The following is a 24,867-nucleotide window of genomic DNA, read 5'->3' on the forward strand; positions in this document are numbered from 1 at the left end:
CCGGATGTCCAGTGAGTTGCACTTCTTGTATCGTTAATGCTGCAGTTAGCTGTATGTATGACTGACTGTGATACCTTTCACTAAATCTCAGACTGGGTCTTTTGAACTTTTTACATCATCGACTGTTCACAGTGACCAATAACACATCACGTGGGGAATAAGGAATAATTGAGGAAAGTTCAAAAGGTTTCAAGAATTAAAGGATCAAACATAAAGAAGGGAGAATCTAGATGGGATCAGTGGTGGACGAAGTACAGAAATCCTGTACTTGAGTAAAAGTACAGACCCCTTGTGACAGTTAAGTTCAGTTAAAAGTGTTTACAACAAAGGTTACTAGATAAGAAAACCACCACTCAAAAGTTTAGCACACGACACAGCGTAATTTGGTTTTAATTCCTGGTGATGGGTTGAGCAAAGAATTTAGTTACAACCAACCGTTGTCTTTGAAGAATTTATTTAACAAAAGAGAATAAACAGAGAAGTACAACAACACATATACAGCTGGTCCAGAGACCTGCCGCCTGGGGCGGCTTCGGGCGTCTGGCCCCGAGCAAAGGGATGCATCATCATTTACACTGTCTAGGTTTCTATGTTTTGGGGAACAGAGATCCTCTCTCAGCCTTGAATGAACATTCCAGGAGAGGAGAGGAACAATAAGAGAGGAAAAACACCAAAACAATCTCACACCTCTGACCTGAACCCTAGTAAATATGGACGGACTAACAGAAGTTTAGGAGAGGAAAGGTTAAGGATAAGAACACATACATATATATCTATAAGCCATAACGAGAACAGTAATAATAATAATAATAATAATATTAAAAGAGCACACATAAATGATTAAATAAAACCACATAACAAAAGTAGACCACAAAATAAACACAACTTAAAATTCAACTGCGAGTTCAGTTCACTTTCCGTCCAGTTTATCAAAAGTAGAAACATAAATCCGATCATCTCAGCACAACACGGCAAAAACAACGAAACAAACCAAGAAATGTAAGGGGGTTGGTTTGAATTACGACCTGAGGGTCAATTAGACAATAAGGAATCCGGACCGGGTTGATCATTCAAACAATTTGCTAAGTGGTTGCTGGAGGTGTAAATGGTACAGAGAACGAACGCTATTGTGGGCGATTGAAATGGTTTGTGAAGGATTGACTGCCTCCCTTTCACTCATTTTTATCTTAATGCTACTCCACTAAAAGTAAAAGTCTTTAATTTAAATTGCAAAAGTACCTGCTTTTAAAAATACTTAATCTGCCTTGAACTCAGCGGGTAACACAAGCTGGTGAGTCTACACTGAGAATCATTCTGTGGAGGCTCATCCAAGCTCTAAAGAAGGTCAAAACCAACATCCCACACTGTACTGGTGATGCCAAAGGAGACAGCCTGTACAGTTAGAAAGAGTGCAGTGGATACGAGAAGGCCTGAGAGAACCACCATCCTTGGAACCAGTGCAAGTGAATGGGCAGCTGTGTGACGCACTGTTGGACAGCGGTTCTCAGGTTTGTACGTACAATAAGGCCCCTGAATCATTTGAATGAGGGGTTTGTGGGACGCTTAAGACAAAATGTACCTGAGGTTAATGACAGGGGGCAGTGTTTCAGTCCCCGTCATGTACCTGCATCTGTTGGTTTCCTCTTTTCTGCTCTCCTCTGCTTCCTCTAGCAACCCCACCCAAACAGGAAGAGGCACTGACAGATTAAACAAAATAAAACAGTGTAACCATGGATATAAATTTAAATGAACATCCATGGTCATAGCCAGTTTTTGCTGTTCTATTGATTTTCATGATAAAAAGCTTGTATTTAAATGTTTAAATGGACTTACTCCTCAGCCTCTCTGTAAACACATTAAGAGACTATGGAAATGCTGTAAACCTCACAGTCCTGGTTGGTTTAGCAACAAACTTGCACTCACGTCTAGTCTTCTAAAGTTCCTGTAACTTCTGTTTTACTCTAACTTATTGTAGCCTAACTTTTAATGTTTTATTTCCTTAAAAAGGTGGTATTCTGCTTTTTGGCTTTTCCCCCTCTGCTTTATTGAGTTAAATACCTTTTTTGTGCATGTTATAGGTTTGCAAAGTGAAAAAGCCCAAAGGGAGTTCCCATCTCCCACAGAAAACTCTGCTCTGAACTGCTCGCCAAGCGGCTACTCCGACACGCCCTCAGAAACAGCGAGCTGCAGCACACAGCTCTCCTCTCCCTTCCAAACACTAGCTACCCTCCAGGCAGTCAGTGGACATAAAGTTGTTCCTGTGATGTAGAGACAGAGCTCAGTTAAAACTTTATGGATACAGATTAATAACTCACCGCTCTGAAACTCTCGCTCCAGTCCGTGTTGCCAAGCTGGTCGGCAACACGTATGGCTGAACCCGAGCTGTTTACCGGCTTCTCGCTGACCCGCCCTACTCTGCTTCTGATTGGCTAATAGTCCTTAACTAGGAACTGAGCATGTGCAACTCCCAACAAAGATCCTTTGGAGACAAGATGCATCACTCCATAGCTAAATTATCTTTAAGATAATCATCTTTGCAGAATTGTTGTAATTCAGCCACATCGGAGGGTTTTTTTAGCCTTAAATTCCTTTTTAAGGTCATGCCACAACATCTCAGTTGGATTCAGGTCCAGACTTTGAGTAGGTCAGTCTAAAGTCTTCATTTTGTTTTGCTGCAGAACCGAAGTGCACTTCAGCTTGACGTCACGAGCAGATGGCTGGACATTCTCCTTCAAGCGGAGATAGCAAGGTGCATGGGGGCGGGCGAACTAGGGCCCCGGCTAGGTAGGGGCCCCACAACATGGGCCGCACATGTGTTGTCAGCTGCTTGTAGACACAACAAGAGAATTGCACGCAGGTAACAGCCACCGGTGCAGCCGTTCTTATCACATGAAACAGGCCCTTGAATGGCCGTTAGCAGTACACTCTCTGTTCATGGTCAGAGGTCCTCTCACACACCCCTCCTCAGAGAAATTGTGTATGAGCCACACGAGTGCTTCATGTGGACAGAACAAACGCCTTGTACAGATATTCTTCACTGACACGGTTCTTCTGTGCGTCCAGGGTCAGCCCTTTGTTTCACAGAAGGCAGGCTGTGTCATAAGCCCACGAAAGCGGACATTACGCTTCGTGTGGAGGGGATAAACACACACACAGGGTTGTGTGTGGTGTTGTCCTATTGCCGCTCTCCGACGAGACCACCGCAGCCACAAGAAGGACTGCCAGGCCCGAGGCTGCTGCAGGTGCAGCTCCCTATGCCTTCCCCCGGCTTCCTGCAACCAATAACCCTAATTAACAACTATCACCCCTCCCTGCGACGCATACGTTGATTTCAGCTCTTAGTGTTTATATGTGAGTGTTTTAATGGTAATTGTGGATCTTTCAGATCAATTTGAGAACTACCTATGATCTCGTTCCACATTTTATTGCGTGCCATGCAATGAAGGGAACTTGTCTTGGTCTTGACTCGGTCTCACCCTCCCTCGTTCTTGGTCTCGACTGCTCTCAGCCCGTAAAAGTCTTGGTCTTGTCTTGGTCTTGATAAACTTTGGTCTTGGTCTTGACATGGTCTCGATTTGGGCAGTCTTGACTACAACACTAGTTGAGACAAATGTTTGCCCTAAAGAGCATGTTCCTCGGCCCGCTGCTGCCTCAGCTGACTCAACGGTCGCCGTTAAACACATTTCCCCCACACCGTACGGACCGGCAGCAGCTGGCTAGACAGCCTTCATGCAGCCTGGCTCCAATGTCACAAGCAGTTCATTTTCCCTGCTGCCAATCCCTGCCTCCCTCCCCTCCGCCGCCTCACGTGGACCCCCTGCATGCGTGTAGGGGTAAATCCTAATAGCAACGGCCTTAAGCTTGATTTATACTCCTGCGTCGGGTCTACGTGCGCCGACTAAATGGATCACGTTCTCATAGTGAAATGAGTCATTTTGCTCGGGTTGTGAAGGTCAAATATATCGATCCACCGTGTTACAACCGCTGGTTTGGCCGCTAGTAAAACATCCTTCAAAGCACGGGGCACTTCCCGTCGGCTCGGAGGCTACCCAGCCAACCAATTACAGTTCTTACGGCTACGGCGTCGATTCGACTATACTCCTAGAATCAGGTGTTACAATACATAACAATCATTCCATTTACCACAGCAAGTCTTCCAGGTCCTGAAGCAGCAAAACAGCCCAGACCATCACACTACCACCACTATATTTTACTGTTCCTTTTATTAACTGCTGTGTTGGTTTTATACCAGATTTAACAGGATGCTCACCTTCCAAAAAGTTAAACTTTTGTCTCGTGACTTAAAAATATAAAAATTATTTTCCTAAAAGTCTTGGGGATCATTAAGATTTTATTTGGCAAATGTTAGACAAACCATTGCCCAACCAACCTGGGCCATTTTTGCCCAGTTGAATCATGGACTTTGACTTTAACTGAGGCAAGTAAGGCCTGCAGTTCTTTCGATGTTGTTCTGGGTTCATTTGGGTTATATGTTACCATATTTTAATATAGGCCTATACTTAATATGTTGTGTGTGTAGCATGAAGGAACTACAAAATTTGTTTCGTTATGCTGCCTTGTGCTGCATGATGACTAATAAACTACCTTGTATCTTGTTCCAAGTTTTCTCCATTTATGGATCATGGCTCTCACCGTGGTTTGCTGTAGTCCCAGAGCCTTAGAAATGGATTTGCAACCCTTCCTAGACTGGTAGATGATTTGTTTCTCATTTGCTCTTGAATTTCTTTAGATCGTGGAAGGATATGTTGCTTTTTGAGATCTTTTAGCCTACTTCACGTTGTCAGAAAGGTTATATTTAGGTGATTTCTTGATTCAGTAGGTTTGGCAATAAGTAGACCTGGGTGTGGCTATTGGCTAATTAATTATTTAAAAAACTATTTTAATTAATATATACACACACAAGTTACTGTTTCATTTATTTATATATTTTAATTTTTTAACACACACACACACACACACACGCTTACTGTTTTATTTATTTATTTTAATTTTAATATATTTTTATTTTTTAACACACACGCACACAAACACACACACGCTTACTGCTTTATTTATTTATTTATTTTTTTAACACACACACACTTCCTGTTTTATTTATTTATTTTATTTTTAATATGTATATTTTTTTTAAAACACACACACACGCTTACTGATTTATTTATTTATTTTATTTTAATATTTAATATTTCTTCTTTTCTTTTTTAACACAAACACACATATGCTTCGATTACTTTACGCTTTAATTACTTGTTTAATGAAATATATGGGGCTGATTGTTCTTAGGTTGTATGTATGATGCTTTGGCAATGTTGTTGTTACACATTCATGCCAATAAAGCTAATTTGAACTGAATAGTGAAATTGAACTCAGTTTCCCAAAAAATGTGATTAATCGCAGTTAATTCATGATTTAACAAGACTTTTCTCCCTTAATAATAAAAACATTCATTGTGTGTTTACTTGTGTTACCTTTGTCTAATATTTTTATTAGTTTGATGATCTGAAACATTTCAGTGTTTCCATGGTGAGCTTTTATTTTGACTAACGAAGATGATTGTAGTTCCCTGGGACGTTTACTTTGAAGGGCGTACCGGATGTGATCTGATGTGTAGTTTCCGTCTTGGCTGGGAGGAAAAGGCGTAGCTAGTAAACATCACAGAGAGCTAAAAAAAAGACAAACACACACAGCGGACATTAGAGCCGGAAAACACCGACGCATTAAGTTCCCTCTTCGGTTTGTAGAAAGCCCGCCGGTGTCGTCCGCAGTCCTGTAACCGTCCGTGGTTGTCACAGCGACTGACAGCGTCTCAGAAAAAAGAAAAGACCATCGGGGCGTTAGCCAGCTAGCTAGCTAGCATAGCCACCTAGCCGCAGCAGCACTAGCCGCAGCTAGCATTAGCATAAAAACGACAAAGATGATAGCGCTAATCAACAAACTGTTGGACTGGTTCAAGGCGCTCTTCTGGAAAGAAGAGATGGAGCTGACCCTGGTGGGGCTGCAGTACTCCGGGAAGACGACCTTCGTCAATGTGATAGCGGTAAGCTTCATGCTAACGCCAGCTGTCTGTTAGCATCTGGCTGCATCCATTGTTATCCTGCGGTGGTGAGGTCAGCTAGCTGTCTGGTGAACTAACGTTAAGTCAGGATGATTTGTTACCCAGTTTTAACTCACATTTGTGTCAGCGGTGTGCTTTTTAATTAAGAATATGTGCTGCTAACGCTGTGGGTAAACACTAATACACCGGGTCTGATGGGTCATTTAAATAGGCACACAGATGCTTTCACATCTGCATCAGGAGAGAATCTTAACCTCCACAAGAAATGTAGATTTTGTAATCAGAACGGAAGGCCGGTTTGGGACCTGAACCACCAGCCCTGGTGCCAGAGGTAGGGTAGGGTTTGTAGGTCGACCCCCCCCCCCTCCTCCTGTCAGAGTGACCTTCCGTCTCCGGTCACACCAGACTCCCTCCCTGACACACATCAGCTGAGTTTCTCTCCTCACATCAGCCTCCTGTGCTCCCCATGTACAACATTTGGGTGACCTGCTAACACAGATTTATCTTCACCCTAAAAATATATAACTTCTAAGTTTTTGCGTTTCAGAAATCTTAAATGCTGCCAGACTACAGCCCGGCTGGTGCTGGATTTTTGGGGCTGACATCAGTAGCAGTCTGATTGTTGGAGCAAAGGGCTCAACAATTAATCTAAATTTTGTTGAAATCGCAATACGGCCTACTGCAATTTTCAATATTTGTTTTAAAATACCATTTTTATTAAAATACTGTGGTGCTGCAGAGACTTCCTGGCCTACACATCAGATTCTAGAGACTTAAGAAAACATCTTTTTATGGCACAGATTGTGCAGAAATCACATCATCAAAGTCAATTCATTTTAACAGGTTTTTCAATGAAAATGAGAATAATGATATTATACCTGTGAACGACCATTGTAAACATTATTATTATTATTAGAAAAGAAGTTATAAACTGTTGAAAGTAAACCATGGCTAATTTATTTATTGAAGTAATAAATCTTCTATATTTTAAATGAAACATAAGGATCTCCTCGAGTGCCTTTCTTATAAACGAGTCACAAACTTTCTCTAAAAGGCCTTAAAGAAATAAGAAAACGATAGACTCCATAACATCTATTGTTGTCCAATTTTCCTTTTTCAGTATAACCAGGGATTATGCAGATTGTGATACCAAGTGCAGATCCGACTCCACTGCTGCCTTTTCCTCAAATTTTAAAGGAAATAATTGGTATGTGAGCTAATGTGAGGTCAGGGAGTGAACAATTAATACAAATACTATAAAATCTCACCGTGGCCAAGTCTAATATCCAAAATCGCAGGAGCTGCAGTTTTTATAATTGAAACGTTGTGGTGCTACAGAGACGTCCCAGCCTGCAAACCATTGTAAACATTGTACACACAACCATAAACAACAACAACAGTGCAAAAGATGCTGGAATAAGGAAATATTTTTATACAGTAATTATGCAATATTATGTACAAGAGGTAGGTGGGTGTGGAAAATACAGTACGTACAATATGAGCAGCACAGATGGGATGGAGTTAGGCATTATTAAATCAGCGAATTAGCGTCTGAATCAGAAGAGGAAGGAAGTCAGTTTCAAAATTATAGACGGGAGTGAAACATTTAAAAGGATAATATTTAAAAAGATGTGGGAGAAGGAGGCAGATATTGTGTTCTCAGTGGGCGAATGGAAGGAGATAAATGAACAACAGCGGAAAACATCTCGAGAGAATATGGATGGTAAAAATATCACAGTCCAAGAAGTTCACTTCTATGTTTTTGGGGGATTTCCCCTCTGTTAGCGCTTACTGGCAGGAGCTAAGCGTGACAGAGGCGTCCCGGCCTACAAACCATGTCCTCCAGACGTGAGGGAGCATGCTTATGTTGGTGCAGACATCCCTCGGGAAGTGACTCGTAGCAAAACATTGATTAACGAACTGTGATTGTGATGTCACGGATGAAACCGATCCGTCATATCGAGTCACATGAATTTTATTTCTTTAGCTGAGAAAGAGTAGCAGAGGAGGAATCCTCTCTCAGGATGGACAGACAGGAAACAGAAGTGGTGTGTACATGGGGAAATTATCGGATTGGCACATTCCTAAAGTTCTTCTTATTCTTATTATTCTTCTTATTATAGTTTCTTTCTTTGGGAAATCTGTAACGCAGTTTGGAGCTCAGACTAGAGCCCCACCCATACTTTTATAAGGCTGATATTAAAATCTGAGTTTAAAAACATAATGGCGATATGCTGGCTGATCTTTGTTATTTAGCATTACATACACAAACAGTTTGTATCTCTGGATGACCTGAATGTTGTGAGAGCAACAACTGAGAGCTGACCGTCAAGAGAAGACAGGAAGTGACAGAGAGAAATGGGGATTGGCGTGTGAGACAGGTCCCAGGAAGAAGAGACGCCGTCTTCACCCCAAGGTCACCAGGACACCCCGACCTTCTCATTTCTGTACTGAAATTAAAGTCCTCATAGGCAAGTCCCGCCACTCGGCAGCCATCTTAGTAAGGCCTCTGGGTAATTATTCAGGACTAACAGGATCACTATCCCTGACATACAAGCTGCATGTAGAGAATTAGCAGTAAAATCTAATAAAAATCATAGTTTGATGACTTTAAAAAGCGTTTTCCCCTCAGGTTATACTTCTACTCCACATGCGTGGTAGAGCCTTGTGTCAGTGGAACCACACGATTGGCTGAATATGTTTCTGGCTCAGCTGCTAAAAGCAGACGTTTGGCTTTTCTAGCGGGAGGGGCGGGATAACCGCTAGTGGGTGGGAACCGCTGGGCACCTCACGAATCGATTATGAAACGATTATCGATGCATCTTGATGCGTCATTTTTTTCTATACAGGATCCCTTACGAAGCTTTTAAATTTGCGCTTTAAAATCCAAAAGAAACATCTGCTAATTAGCTTAAAAGGACTAGTTTGCATCCCTAATTTACTGTATTAACCTCAGCTCCATGGTGCCTCATTTCTTTAACAGCCAGCTGTCAGAAAACTGAAATATAAATATCAGGATGTCGAGGACTGAGCTGGACACCAGTTTAGTCTCAGCATGTACCAGATGTTTTTAACCCTTGACTAGTAGGTTAGTTAGTAATGACATACAGCTGATAATTAATATTACTTAGTTACTAATTCAGCTAACGTTACATAAATAAATAAATATTTTTAGCGGCTGCACTTCCACGAGTTCCACCTTTTGCGTTCTGTCAACGTTACGTTATCAATTAACATTAAATAATCATTTTTTAGACATTTGTTAATCGAGCCAGAATCTTCCACGTCCGCATGGCGATGCATCTAAGAATCGATTATTTCTCCCACCCGTAATAACCGCCATGTTTAGCTTTACAAGCCTTCCTTAATAAAAACTTGTATTGATGATTCTTTGAGCGGCGTGTCTCCTCTTAAAACATCACTCCTCTTACGACAGACAGATCAATACAGTCTCTCTGTGAGGAGCTCCAAATCAGTCAATAATGGAGAGATCCTGAAGATTGACCGATGACGCGTCGCTCTTGGTTTAGCGGCAGGCAGATGACGATTCCTAAAGAGCATTGATAAGCTGCGCACATTATCAGCTGTGGCGTATATCAGTAAGACGTGTGTGTTTGTGTGTTTCAGTCCGGCCAGTTCAGCGAAGATATGATTCCTACAGTCGGGTTCAACATGAGGAAGATCACCAAAGGCAACGTTACCATCAAGGTTTGTACTTCCATTCCCTGCTTCTGCCTGAATGTCCAAACTCTGATATGTGACCTCTGACGTGAGTAGCAATTGTAAGTCGCTTTGGATAAAAGCGTCAGCTAAATTTATAAATGTAATGTACTCTACAAATCACACAGACCTGCTTGTTCTAGATGTATAGTAAAAATATAAAAGGTTAACTTAAATTAAGCTGAAGTAATACACCGAGTCAATGCTCCAAAAAACATTTATTAAAGTATTGACATTACATCTTCATCAGGTGTACAGAATGTGTAGTGGCAGTGATTGGGCCACAGGTGTAGGTCTCAGAACAGGCCAGACTGTGTCAGTCATTCGAGATGAAGGCACTTTTTTTCTGGATATCGACCTTTTTGCCGTTAAACAACTTGGTGGCCTTGATCTTCTGGTAAATTGGAAAAAATGAACTTGCTAAATTAAACGTGTATTAAACACTTTTTTTATTTAGATTATACTTTAGAGTGGAAAGAGCCAGAAATGATCTCACTCTACGCTTAAAATAAATGATAAAGACAACAAGGAAATGTGTTATTTTAATCTTAGAAGAGACTACGACTACATTCTTTTTTAAATCGTGGTTAATTAGTTTTAGCGGTGAGTGTTTGCACAGGTTGAACTAACCCTGACCTCTCCCTGTGTCCGTAGCTGTGGGACATCGGCGGTCAGCCTCGGTTCAGGAGCATGTGGGAGCGTTACTGTCGAGGAGTCAGCGCCATCGTGTAAGTACTGGTTTCCCAAACTGTGGTTAACGTCCCCTTAGACGGGCCGATGGGAGGTCTCTTCTGGGTCCAAACTAGACTGGAGACCCGGGAGAGACGGAGTTTGTCTTTTGTCAGCTTTAAATCGACTGTTTACAGGCAAGAGTTTGGTCGGGTCAAAGTGAATGCAGTGAGAAAATCCTGATCATCAGAAAGAAGCTTAATGCAGTCCTGCAGTCTTGTTGTGTCGTATTACCCCGGTTGTCTTGGTGAGGCCGGGACAGGAAAGCTGCACGATGAAGGGGCATTAATATTATTCACTTTTTATAATTATTATTATGTAAGACACCAGATTTGGTTTGCTCGTAAGTTGTGGTGTAGTAAAAGTGATACTGATGGGCTCTGCCAGCCTTTTCTCCACCCGCCCTGTGGTTTTTAGTCCAGTTCAGCAAGCAGCACGATATGACTGGAGGGAGCGTTTAAAATCTCATGTGAAGGGAAGAAGGAGCCAGACTAACTTTTTTCACCTGCGTCCCAGAAACGTCCTGAACAGCAATTCGAACCGTCCTGAAGTTGATGTAAAGCTTCCCAAAATCAAAAGTTGTGTCTTTACTGTATTATCCTCTATAGTTGTTGGTGACATAATAAATGATTATAAATTGATAAAATAAATAATATTTATTTAGCTTGATTCAAACAAAAAGATTTATAAACAAAACTGAAAAGTTATCTGTTGGGGCAACTTTTTACCTCGATGATAAATTATTTCATTTCTACTCAGTTAGAAACTCCTGGACTTTGTTTCAGCAGCTTTTCTGCTCATGTTCAAAACTTTTTACACATTCAGAATCTCACTATTATGAGACTAACATCAAGAACATTAAGAAGTCTACCTGACTTATAATCTGCTGTGCTGAATGAGACCAGTGCACTAAAGTTCGTCGGAGGTAGAATATAGATTTGTTTTTCACTGCGTGAGAAGATTGACGTGTGGCGCTAAACGCTAGCCTACACAGCGGGATTGAGAGGACAGATGGACCTGGGAACAGGTGAGCGGTCGGCCTCCTGTGTGAGTCCGGCGTGAATGTGGTAAGAGCGTGAGAAGACGGCCTCCGTCGACGTCAGCGTTCGGTCGGTTCGTTTGTCACACAATCCCTTTCGTCCGACAGAATATTTCTCTTCATCCCAAACACATCTTCTATCGTCCCCAGGACGACGTTAGTCTCGAGCCCTGGTAGGAGCATTTTCTGATATGCTGGTGAAATTAAGTTAATGACGGTTCTTTTTTTTTTTTTTTTTTTTTTTTTTTAATATCCTTCTAATCTCCTTTTACAGCAATTACTTCCACTCAGAAACAATATCCTTTACAAGGGGTCATAACATTCATGCGGAGGATATGTCCAGAAGTACAAGGAGGAGAAGAAATAAAAATAATTAACAACCTTGAAGATAAACCTTGTAAACAGAACAGACATCAACACATGGGTTGTTTACAAGTTCACCTGGCAGATCTAGCCAGAGTTAGTCTTCCATCACCTTCATTAATGGTGCTCATCTTTCAATGAAAAGATCTTTCTGTAATCTCCATGAATGTGTAGCCAGCTCCTTTTTAAGCCATCTTATTGTAATTGTTTTCTTTGCTGCTACCAATGATACCTGTAATAAATACTTCTCTTTCGTTTCATCCCTAAAACTGCTATCAGAGGGTCTCTAATCAGTTCCATATTTTATTAATATATGTAAAAATGGATTTCCAAAAGTTATCTAACAATGGCCATTGCCAAAATAAGTGAGTGAGTAGACATTGTCTCTCCACACCCCCTCCAACTCTGACTTGATTGATTCGGATTCATTTTAGCCACAACATGTGGTGTTCTGAAAAATCTGTTCTTTATCTGCCGTTGAAATTCCTTCCACAGATCAGCGTCTGTGGCTTTGTGAGCCTGAGTGCATATCTCCAAACATCCTCACTAATTTCACATAAAATTATTTATCTTTTGTCACTGAAGCAGTAATTCTTTAAACATTGGTTATTGGTTTCGTCGTTGATGACCGTTCTGATAAATAAAGGTATTTAAATGAACCTTTTTTGTTTTGTTTGATGTTTTCATGGTTTCTTTGTGTGTTGTAGCTACATGGTGGACGCAGCAGACCCGGAGAAGATCGAAGCCTCCAAGAACGAACTCCACAACCTGCTGGACAAGCCGCAGCTGCAGGGAATTCCTGTAAGAGCCTACTGGATCAGACATGATCCCAGCTGAACCACAGCTGCCAAGAACACGTGTCATTTCATCTGTCTGGTATCTGGATCAAATCCAGATGAGATTGAAAACACTTCTTTTACACTCAGCAGCAGATTCTTCTCTGTTGGCCAGATCACAAATCCTCATGACTCTAAAGGCCAGTTTACACTTCTGCATCGAATCTATGCTGTAGGTACGCCTCCCCTACAGTAAAACCACATGTAGCGGTGACGGAGACCACAAGAACTGTGATTGGTCGGCTTGCCGGCATCTCATTTCCTCTGAGAAATATTATTATAGTCTATATATTATTTTCATTTCATTTTACCCGCATTCAAGTTAGTGTAGTCAAAACCAGGGTTCCTGCAGCTCCTTAAAAAGGCTTAAAATAAAATCAGGGGAAAATCACTGCCAAATATGGCGTTGCCTCGTTCATTAAAAGAGAGAACGCGCATCTCTTTTCTATCAAGGAAATTGTTTAAAAATTTTGGGGACTTAAATTTATATATAATTAAATTTGTTGAGGTCTTAAAAGCCTTAAAAATGGCGCAAGAACCCTGAATACAGTCATGGATGCTGTAAAGCCAACTAGTGTTTTGGAGGTGTAACTGCAGAACGACGCAGACGCCTACGCACAAGTATAAACACGTAGCTTACACCGTAGGCTCCAGCGTAGACTCAACGCAGAAGTATAACTCCAGTTAAAGTGTAATTGGGGTCTGAAAGCGTTGTGGTTTGGGGTCTCTGCGCCTTCCTCCATGATTCAGTATTCTTTTTATGCTTTTGGTTTTTCGATTCTCTGATGTATTCAGCCAGTTTATGTTCCACCTGTGTGTCCTCAGGTTTTGGTTCTGGGCAACAAGAGGGACCTACCAGGAGCCCTGGATGAGAAGGAGCTGATAGAGAGGATGTAAGTCGACACTCTGGCTCAGACCTGAGGTTTTCTGATCAGTGTGCATGCAGCTTGTTTACGCTGGCTGGACCGACCTTCAGCCTCCTGCAGCTGGTTTCTGGCCACATGTTTTTGGTTTTGTTCCATACAGCTGTGTCTGCTCTCGCTGTCACTCCACTAGCTCCTCCCTTTGGGGTCAGGCCGAGGTGTCCGACACAAGTCTGGACTTTACTCTTTATGATAGATTAACAGGGAAACCGGTCTTATTATTGTTGCTGCATTAATGTGTGTTTGTATCATCCTGTTTGTGCGTTTTAATCAGGAACCTGTCGGCCATCCAGGACAGAGAGATCTGCTGCTACTCCATCTCCTGCAAGGAGAAAGACAATATCGGTACACAACACAACACACACACTTTACTTTTAGAAATAATAGGTTTACATTTCCTATACCCTAATGTTGTGTTCAGATCGATATCACAACTGTGTGAGAGCAGCCTCATTAATTTCAGGTCGTCGTGCAAAAAGGTTGAACCAGGTAAAAGTTAAACTGCAGCATCACTTTTTAAGGAGGATGAAATGCTTCCAGAGAATCCAGTCAGTATTATAAAGCGCTGTGGTGTGTTTGAGTCACACAGCGAGTACTGAGGTCACAGAGGAGACTAACGACTAACTGAAACTCTGTGGTTTGAACTTCAGCTTCCTGCCTGCGCTCCTGTTTGTAGTTTCACATCGTAGTCTTATTAGACTGTTTACAGGTCACTGCTGATGCTAACCCAACATTTTAAAATGTTTTGTACTGGCAAACCAGCAGGAAACCAGCTTTTATTGTTGTAAAGCAGGAAAGGGGAAGGAAATGCAGTTAGTGGAGCTTCACTGTGTGATTGTAGGTCTACCAGATGTGGACTCATTTAGCACTCTTTGTTCTGTGTATAAGTAGGGGTGTATGATATGTATCGTCTACAGTGATATCTTAATTGTTGTTCTAACGGTGTGCGAGCAGACATTATCGATCAGCTACTTCGCCGACTTTGCATCAAAAACTCCTCCGAGCGTTCACTGCGTCATGCATTCAGCACACGTGTGCTAGAGTTAAACGAGCCGAAACATTCCTGACTGCAGTTAAAAATGAGTGAACAAACAAAGCGCCTGCAGATGAAACACTCTCACCTCCAGCCTCGCAGTCTGACGTGACGTCCTTAGATTGAACTGCTAGACGTGGATCAGCCTCACTCTGCTGCTTCGGTTGCTTTTAAAGACCATGAACTCAAGAACAGGAAAAGCTTTAGGAGTCAGCTGTCCGCTACACTGATGACTGAATCAAAGCCTCTAAGGGGGCTTTCACACCCGTGGTTCCGTTCATTTGATCCGGACCAAGTGGGGGAAAAAAAGAAGAAAGATTCACGGCTGCATTTTAGTTCTGGTCCGGTTCATGTTCACAGTGCAGTTTTACAAACGAACCGAGAGAAGTAGGCATGACGCTACACAAACTGACAGGTAACTTGTTGACTGGACAGCTGTGGCGTTTGTCATCCTGCGTCGTCAGGACCCGCGTGGGGAAATCAAACTGCGGTGACATATAGAAGTTTCTGCAGCACTTTAATGCTTCTGATCTGTATCGCAAAGAGCTCAAGAAGTGATAATTTATTAAAAGCATGATAATGTCAGACTGCAGATCAACCGCAGAGCCTGTATGAATAACGACATGTACAGTAATAAATCGGGGCTTATTAGTCTGTAGTTTACTGCGGGGTCGCTGTCAATGAACTGACAGGGAAGAGGGAGTACTACTGGCACTCCTTTTTTAACAGCCTTTGAACTATTAATCATGGAAAATACCCGCGCTGACAAGTATAGCCTACATTACCAGATGATTTTCATAAACACAGCATGGCTTACACAGATCAGTTATTAGATCACTGAGCACATTCTGCGGTCAGCAGATGGATTTATTAGTGGTGGTTTAGCTTTTGAAATAATGCTCAGATCACAAGTCTGCTATGATGAAATCCCGTGGCTGGTTGGTTTGCTTTCACACCACAAGCGAAACCGCACCAGAGTTCGTTTGAAAGCGTGCCGAGACCCCCTCTTAAAGGAGCAATATTTCACTTTTACAAACACATTTTTTGAAGGATGCAAAATATCGTCTATTTATAAGCTTTAAGTATTTGCAAGAAAGAGAATATAATGAGCACTCGGAGGAAGTCCAACGCGCCATCAAGGTGACGTTCTTCCGCTCCTCGTGGATATTAATGGCGTCTGCAGAACATCAGGAACACGTCTTGCATGTCTGACAGAACAATCTCCAACTTTTTAGCCCCGTCACATGTATTGATGAAGATAATTTCCCTCCCCCCCCCCTCTGTCTCTCTCTGCAGACATCACTCTCCAGTGGTTGATCCAGCACTCCAGGACTAAGAGGAGTTCCTGAGAACAGACACGCCCCCCCCTCCCCCCCCCCCAACAGAACAGGCCACGCCCACCTGTCCTAACACACACACACACAGCCGCTCTTTGATCAAAACTTTACCCTCCCATCCTTCCATCTACCCCATCCTTGTATTAATACCTGCTGACCCCTCCTCCCCACAGTCCCCTTACACCTTGAGATGCTCTGATACCTTGTTTTTTATTGAAGTATTAAAAAAAAGCAACGACAACCACACAGAGTTGGTTTGCAGAAGTATTTCAGTACATACAAAATACTCTTCGGTACACCAGCACATAAGCGCCCACATGCTAAAAAAGATTCCCGGGAAAGTGGAGCAAGTTTTGACAGGAGGATGCCAAAGAAGTACTGGGATCTGAATTCTTGTCTTTCAGCCCGTGTTAGTTCAGGTCACCAACAGCTGATGGCTGATTTAGGCTTCTCTACAAAGGTGTCTCACAGGTAACACCGCAGCTACAGCCACGGGGTTTATTTATGCAGCAGTTAAAGGGCCATTTCACCCAAATTATAAAGCACAAACTCTTTTTTTTAATTATTATTGGGAGTATTTCCTCGCCAGGTGGAGGAAGATGTCTGAAAACCCGGATGAATAAAACCAAAACCACCAAGAGGGAGGAGAAAAATGTGTTTATATGTCATTTGGGTGAAGTGGCTTTTTACATTTGAGTCTGAATCGCTTGCATAAAGCCATCGGCCGTGTGAGTGATTTGAAACTGGCGACAGAAGAAGTGGTGTCAGCGCATCTTTACACATCCACACAGCAGCCTCCATCATGATCCTCAAATCAGCCAAAAATCCACATTTAGCCGGTTAGCTGGAGCCTGTTTTGTGGATGTGTACCCTTCCTCAACTTTTCCCATAATCCTCCAACCTTCTTTACCTTTTTTTAGCCAGTAACCACAAATCTGCCTTCATCACTTCCCCTCTCTTCCCTCTCCGCCTCCTGTTGATTTTCATTCCTCCCCTTCCATTTTCCCTTTCTACCTCCACATGTTCCATCCTTCCTTCCTTCCATCCATCCACACCCGCCATTATTTCACATTTATATTATCCTGAGAAGCCCCTCTTCCTCCCCTCGTCTGTTGTGAACTGCTTGTCCTCCCCTGTAATCCCTCTATCCTTCCTCCTTTTCTTATTTTTGGATGTTACATTCTTTCTCTCTTTCCTCGCCAAGCCCCCACCGCTCGTCGTCTGGCTCTCTCTCTCTCTCCTGCCGAGCGAGGGATTAAAAACCTTTTTATTGCACTGTTGATTTTGGTTTTGTAAGATATTGATAACGAGAATAATGTTAATAATATTCTTATTGTGACATAACCTGGTCTGTCCAGATTTAAGGAAGCGGTACTCTAAACTGGAGAAGGAGAAATGTTGTTGTTTCTGTTCATATGTCTGTAAGAAGCTTTTTATTTCCTGTTTGTTTTATATTATTTTTTATTATATTGTTGTTGTTGTTGTTTTCGTTTGACTTCATAAGTCTACTCTGGATGTGAGCCAGAGGTCAGTGTTTTCTGCTCTGTCACGTCTGCTGATTGGACCCGGGGTGTCACGTGATCAAATGCAACCTTCACATCATGTCGGATAATATGGAGCAATGCTTGAGTCGCTGAAACGCCTACGTGTAAACACATTTTCATGATTTGTGACACGAGGAGCGACAAACAAAATACATTTTTGTTCCCTCTGCATAACAAGGTCAAAATCAGCCTCTCGTCCTTCCTCAAAATATTCGAGAAGAAAATGTCCGCTTCCTGTTTTTTAATTACCACAAGAAGGCGACATGAATATGGAAGCCTGTGGCTGCCAATATTGAGATAAAATGAATTAATAGTTTTTGTGCACATGATGTGTGACAGAATTAAAACATAATGAAATTCTCATTTTAATGTTCGCCAAATAACTACATTACATCCTAGTTTTAGCTTTTTTCTAATGATTAAATGTGACAAGGAATTTTCATGTTTGTCAATTTCAGGGGATAAAAACTCTAAAATGTAATTTTGAAGTTTCAGTTGCACATTGACAATTTAAAAACACATGTATTTTCATTATCATTAATTATTTATTATAAGATTTTGCTAAGCTTCAGTACAGTTTTCAAATTTTGGCAGTTTTCAAACATGATTTTTAAAATAAAAATTGTCATACATCCTGCATACACAAATGGAAATGATTACATTTTAATATTAGCAGCCATAGACTTCCACACAAATTAGTGTTTGTATTCATGACAAACAAGACATGACAGGAATGCGGTTTAAGACCAGAGTTTGGACTAAGCTGTCTCTGAATGATGCTACACAAGGAAATCTGCTCTATCCATTTATTTGTTATTAATATAATCAGTTGGTGCTTTTACAGCTGGTCTAAGTTAACCACCAGCTTATGGTGAATGTGAATGTTTTTGATGTGAATGGTAGCAACAAATCTTAAAGCATTAAAACCTTTAGCTAGCTAGTTTAGTTATCCAGTCAACTGCAACAAAACAAGATTAATTACTGAAAGCAAGTTTTGGCAGTAAAATTATTATATAAATATACTGGTGATCCAAAATATTCTAGTCTGTAATAAAATTAAGAGTTTTTAAAGAAATGTCAATGAAAATCTGATTTAAAGGTTTTCATTAAACCTTTTGAGTCACAAAATGTTAGCACGTAGCTTCATGCAAAGATCATCGTCCGCATTACGCTCGCTTACATCCTTACACTAGTTCCACACTACTTACACTGTATCACTTTTTGTGTAATTTCAACAACTTGGTCAGATCTGTCGTCCTATTGGTTCAAATCGCGTTCTGACACATCCTGGTCCGGACAGCAGCCAATCAGACTGCAGAACAGTCAACAAAAGGAGCATTACCTGTATGTCTGTTGTTCTGTACTAAGGTCATTTTGTTAAAGAGTGATCAAACAGTGTGGGAGATTAATTCTGCTAGCTCACACTCACCTGCTTTACACTGTCGGGCCAAACAGGGTCGACCTGGCTTCAAATTGAGGGTCACGAGAGACTTGAGGCCTTCCTCAGTCTGCATTCCTGTTTTCTTGTGAAAGTCAGTTACGGCCCAAACACCGTCCCATGTCAGAGTTCATATTGAGACAAAAACGCTTTCTGTTGATTGCTAATCTATTAAATGACAAATTGCTACAGCTTTATAAGACGGTTTGGTAGCAGACTTGTGTGAACCTGGGGAAAACGAGTATCCCAGTTTGCATTTCACATCGACTAGCAGCGAACATAAAATAAATAAATAAATAAAAATTAAAACTGTAACCTACCAATTTTAGTCTTGACATTTTTTTGGGCGAAAAATGAACAGCTTAGATTTCAAATATGTGGTTGATTTATCAAAAATCATGCCTGTTGGATTTGCTCAGCATCTTTGGAGACGTGGGGATCTGTAGCGTGGTGAACCACCTGAGCAGAGCTGGTGACGTCAGCAAGAAGGCTGTGCCAGTTACAGACAAAGCTTTCTTGTGGGTTAGGACTCCCGAATTCTGCATGCCAAATTGCAACACCCTAGATTGCGATTTCGAACTCCCAACAACGCAAAATCAAATTCCCAACAACACGAAATCGGTCTCCCAACAACGTAAAATCAGTCTTGGCATACTCTTTATTGAGAAAGTCCTTTTGTTTTTCTTGACAGAATCAAACACCTTTTTAGCAGAGACTGAATCCTCCAAGCAGAAGGCCACATGATTCTAACATTAGGTTTCCAGCAGCGATGCTGAAGCTACATAAACAGTTGCTCTCCCCTCTTTAGCCCGACAGTGGAAAGCTGCTTATTTCTTAACTACCCAGAGCCGTCTATCTGAAGGAGCTGTGTTACTAAGCTGGAAGCGCTAGAAGGTCCAGTGCTGCTGATCAAATGCCAGAAAACCACAAGCACAACTCGCACCAGTTGGACCATCACCAAGAAATAAAACTGAATCTCCTTCAGCCTCAAATGGCTCAGTTTGCTCTCCAGCTGCTTCAGATTTCAGGCTCTGGTGTCTTCTGAACCAGTGAAGAGTTGTTGTCGGACCTCATTCTGGTCCACTTGAAATTCATTGATCTGTTGATCAGCCAGCACAGTGATTATTTGTTAATGACGCCATCAGACAGACCAGATTTCAAGGGAATTTCAAAGTCACGTCTCAGCTTTTTCATGATCTTTTGCCTTTATTTGATGATATCCAGCAGAGAGCTCACAGGGGTGTTATGGCATACTGAAGTCTTCGAACACGTCTGAAGGCAGAAAAAGAGAGGGGCGAGATGTGAAGAATCGTACATTTGGGGATAACCGCGCAATCTTAGACGTAAAGAATGAATCAGAGCTCAACACAATTGGCCAGTTGCTGCGGACACTTGGCGCGATTGATGGTTTCGGAAACTTACGTAGATTGACGGACGCAGTGCCACCAAATTGCAACATCCGATGATTCGACAAGCATTTAGTTTGAAGCATACTGCTGACCCCTGAAGGCCACCAGGTCGCTCTACCCTGTGATTTGAAGAAATACTAGAAATGTTTGTGGCCTCAAAAGCCACATTTTCCACATTTATTTTCAGGAAAAATACAGAAAAAAGGACATAATACCTGAACAGTCACTGCAAATGGTAAACTCTGAGATGCGCTTTGACTTGGTAACCAGCCTACCAGGCGTCTAATAAAGTAGGATGACCCCTCCTGGTTATCAGGTCGAATGACTGGACCTTGAAATCTCTGTTCTGATTGGCTCTGGTCTCTTCTGTTTGCATGCTGAGGGCAGGGATTGTATATCTGTAGGACCTGATGAAATTAATGGTTATTTTGGTGCGACTTTACCAAAAAATGGCCTTAATCCAGTGTGTCGAGTATTAAGAAAAGTAATGCAAGTACACAATATGAAATGTACTAAAAACAGTGCAATAAAACAGAAGTATCAACCTTGTGATTAGACCGTGTTATTACATACTTCTTTGTGCCTGAGGATAATGACGGTGTGCTTACAGTACCGCTCTCACAGATGAATTCACTGGAATATGGTCATTGTAATGTAAAGTTCTGACCAGATTTTTTTTTTTGTGTAACGTCCTGTGATCCTGCGTGTACAAACAGAAACTGTACAGGATGTGATGTAAAATGTTTCTTGATCATCCTGTACGGTCATGTACTCGTCAAAACCTGGAGATTCCTACAGAGTCGGCTCCAAAATATGACAAAATCCAGACTGAACTTAACAAAACCAAATGGAAGCCAAGTGTCATTAGGCTGGGAACAAATGGAAACCTTGGACCTTTTGAAAGGATATTCCTGACGACTAAACAGCTATTGTTCTTTCACAGACTGCTAGTACTGTGAAAAGTTACCTGAATGCGTGTAATGCAGACTCTTCTCTTTTAAACAGCTTCCATAACTGAAACCTTGCTCAGCGTGAGAGTTAATTCTTGTTCAAGAGTTTTCACTCATAACACACAGTCCTCCTCAGCAGATGGAGTTTCCTTAATTGTCATTGAAAATTTTCTCAGCCTTTTTTAATGCATTTACATTTAAAACGTATGGTATTAAATCTCATCTAATCTAAAATGAGCTTACTGACCAAATTAATTGCAAGAGTCAAGTGTATTTGTTTAATTTATATGGACCATCCCGAAAAGAAATGAAGAAATCACGAAACTAAAATTCAGCTGCTCTCTAATGAGCAACCAAACTTAAGGTAAATTAGAGCGTTCTGAGGCGGTTCTGACTGGATCTCTGTGGTTTTGTCGCTGACCCTGTGTTGTGGTTTGTACATGCAGGTTGACCACGCTGAGACGGCCCCACAGCCTGAACCTGTTTGTACATTTATTGTTTGATTCAGTTGATATATAATGTGTTTTAATAGAAACATGCTTGTGTATGATACTAATTAAATACTATGGAGAAATAACATTGAGGCATTCCTTATCTCTGTTTGGAATTATTGGTAATAATTAATGGATGTATCAGTCAGTTTAATTTTACAGTGTTATCAATAACATGCATAGAAAAATGCGCTCCTTTGTCCAGGTTAGACTGAGTCAATAAAAGCAAAACACACACTAGAAGACACAAAACAACATGGCTGATGGTTAATATTTTGTGAAGCTTCTCCATCCAATCATGTTGAAGTGTCAGACCAGCAGTGTGGCTAATGAGACAGCAGGGGGCAGCAGACACACAAACACACACCAAACCAAATCAGTGTTTCCTTTCACAGCGTCTGTGTTAATGTGTCTGATTGAGTTTGCTGTGTGTTTTTACTATATTTAGGGGTCCAAAAACCCAGTTTCCAATAAACTTGTGGGGCCAATATGCTGGAACCCACAAGTGTAAAGGGCTGTTTGCATTGTTGGGAAAGTTACTTTGGAAATGTAATAGGTTACCGATTACAAGTTAGCCTATTTAATCAAAGTAATGTAACATATTTTAATTACTTTTTCATCATTTTTTAAAATTTCTAGTTAATGTTTTCACCTTTCTCATTGAAATCAAAATTCTCTTTTACAAGAGAGAGCTGGCCAAGGTAGCAGCCATACATAAACACAACATATTAAAATGCTACATACAATCATGACAGAATTCACAAAATTCACAAAAAAACCCACATCTATTCAAACACAATGGCCTCTCGAGAAAAACAACCACATGTCTCCTTCACCACATTCCTTACGACGCCCTTAAATTTATCAATTGAGATACACGTCTGTAGTTTAAGATCTTTTTGTAAATTATCATATACCCTAACCCTCATGAAGAATACAATGGTGAATGAGGGACTTTGCATTTGTAATGAAGCGTAGAGATGCATGATACACTGAACCAAGTTTTTTGAGGATTTAAAACCAAGGTGGCGCTGTTAACCATTTTCAAAAGACAGCTCGAGAGGCAGATTAACTGGCAGACGGGTGCAAATTCAAACATGAGAACCAATTAGTGTTGGAGAAATAATGTTACATAACGTGGTTTATTGAGCCCGGCCGAGGAGATACAGTCAAATGCCAACACCCTATCTGAAGGAGAACATCTTTTGGCCCTTATATGCTTCCCCCCCCCCCAAGTTCCTTCTTTAACTGGAACAACAAATCTGTCTGATGTTTAGACCCCAATGCTTCATCATATTGGAATCTATTACAATCTATGAGTTGTTCTCTAATCTCTGGAGTTCTTGTAAATGTTCTTGTGAGATTCCCAGACAACACTGATATCTTCTAGCCTGACGCCTGAGCTAATCTCTACCTTATCAGTCTAACTGTTGTCTCCCTAACAAGGACAGTTACATGTGAGAGATAACTAGAGTTGGAAGGTCAGTGAACACTTGTGGGGACCGCTAATGACTCCAAGCTACACCTGTCTTACCTTTCCCTGAATATTCTTAAACAATCAGAAGCCTCAGAACACCATCAGACTTAACTGAACAGCTGTTTCTGGAAACGGCTTTGGAGATTGTGCACATTAAAAACATGCAAAGCAGCAAAATGAATTTTATTCAACGTATAGCTGAGCTTTATACAGATATACAGAATATATTCAGATGTAACCCCCAATTTAATCATGAATATTTCCATGTGTCACTGTAATTTAATTACATTACATTACCCAGTCACTGTAATGGATTACATTTATTTTGTAATTAAATTACGTAACTAAATTACATGTAACTAGTTACTTGTGAACACAGGCTGCTTGAAGGTTAAGTTTTAGGGTTAGGGGTGAGGGAATGCATTATGTCAGCAACCGGTCCCCGCAAAGATAGTAACACAAGGCTGTGTGTGTGTTGGATCAGATTCAGACTAATTTGTCTCTGCAGCAGCTGAGCTCAGCAGTTCAGCCGCTTGATGACAATCACCATCACAGTCAGACTGAAGGCCGTCAGCTTTCATTCAGACTGTTAACACAGCGGGTTCCTGCGCAGTGTGTGCAAAACTATGGAATTAGATTTTGGTAAGTCTGGATAAGTATTTGGAAAATGAACAAATAAATGGAGAGTTTGCCTCTACACCATACTGTCAGTGCTCTACAGCCCAATAGCAACGGCCCAAGTGCCTTAAAATCTACCATCTACCAAATCTGCAACCAAGTTACACTGAACAAAATTATAAACCCAACATTTTTGTTTTTCATCATGAGCTGAACTCAAAAGATCTAAGACTTTCTCTATGTACACAAAAGGCCTATTTCTCTCAAATATTGTTCACAAATCTGTCAAAATCTGTGAAAATCTGTGTTAGTGAGCACTTCTCCTTTGCAGAGATAATCCATCCACCTCACAGGTGTGGCATATCAAGATGCTGATCAGACAGCATGGGTATTGCACAGGTGTGCCTTAGGCTGGCCACAATAAAAGGCCTTAGGCTGGCCACAATAAAAGGCCACTCCAAAATGTGCTGTTTGAAAGAAATAAGTAAAAGTAATATGTTTATGTTTTATCTTAATTATTTTATCTTGATTAGCATCTTAGACCAAAAATGAAGCTTGTCTGATATCTATGAGTTATGCAATGATGCAGTCATCAGAAAAGTAAACTGATCTTTTCTATCTAAGGAACCTTTTATGGCTTCGTTCAGCGCAGCTTCCATGGAGGCAGGGAATAAACAAGGCTGCACATATGCCATGAAAATTTTATTATTTAACTTTTCTATAAAAGAGGCTGAAGTATATGGTAGAACTAAAATATAATATTACCTATGTAATAGGTAGTGGAGGTAGCACCGGTTAGATTTCTTCCTGTTTGGGGAACAAGATGTTTGACAGTGGAAGGCCGTCCAACTTTCTGATTTGTATTTATTGACAATTATTTGGCA

General features: G+C 41.1%; 1 protein-coding gene across 1 annotated transcript; it reads left to right on the forward strand.

Moving 5' to 3' along the window:
• Positions 1-5,618: 5,618 nt before the first annotated feature.
• Positions 5,619-21,974, forward strand: LOC119905048 (ADP-ribosylation factor-like protein 8A). Its single transcript, XM_038721747.1, has 7 exons — positions 5,619-6,058; positions 9,704-9,784; positions 10,451-10,524; positions 12,635-12,728; positions 13,589-13,656; positions 13,961-14,031; positions 16,016-21,974. The coding sequence occupies exons 1-7, from the start codon at positions 5,936-5,938 to the stop codon at positions 16,066-16,068; spliced, it is 564 nt and encodes a 187-aa protein (XP_038577675.1). The 5' UTR covers positions 5,619-5,935; the 3' UTR covers positions 16,069-21,974.
• Positions 21,975-24,867: the final 2,893 nt, after the last annotated feature.

This window comes from Micropterus salmoides, unplaced genomic scaffold, assembly GCF_014851395.1.
Source record: "Micropterus salmoides isolate LMB-PRFRI ecotype aquatic unplaced genomic scaffold, ASM1485139v1 Ms_hic_scaffold_16, whole genome shotgun sequence".
NCBI classification, from domain to species: Eukaryota; Metazoa; Chordata; class Actinopteri; order Centrarchiformes; family Centrarchidae; genus Micropterus; species Micropterus salmoides.

What these genes read in the sequence shown, in the direction of transcription:
- LOC119905048 (XM_038721747.1), top strand. Translation starts at nt 5,936, where the DNA reads ATGATAGCGCTAATCAACAAACTGTTGGACTGGTTCAAGGCGCTCTTC. An exon ending in CGAGGAGTCAGCGCCATCGT is followed by an intron (nt 10,525 to 12,634) that starts GTAAGTACTGGT and finishes TGTGTGTTGTAG; the next exon opens with CTACATGGTGGACGCAGCAG. An exon ending in CGCAGCTGCAGGGAATTCCT is followed by an intron (nt 12,729 to 13,588) that starts GTAAGAGCCTAC and finishes GTGTGTCCTCAG; the next exon opens with GTTTTGGTTCTGGGCAACAA.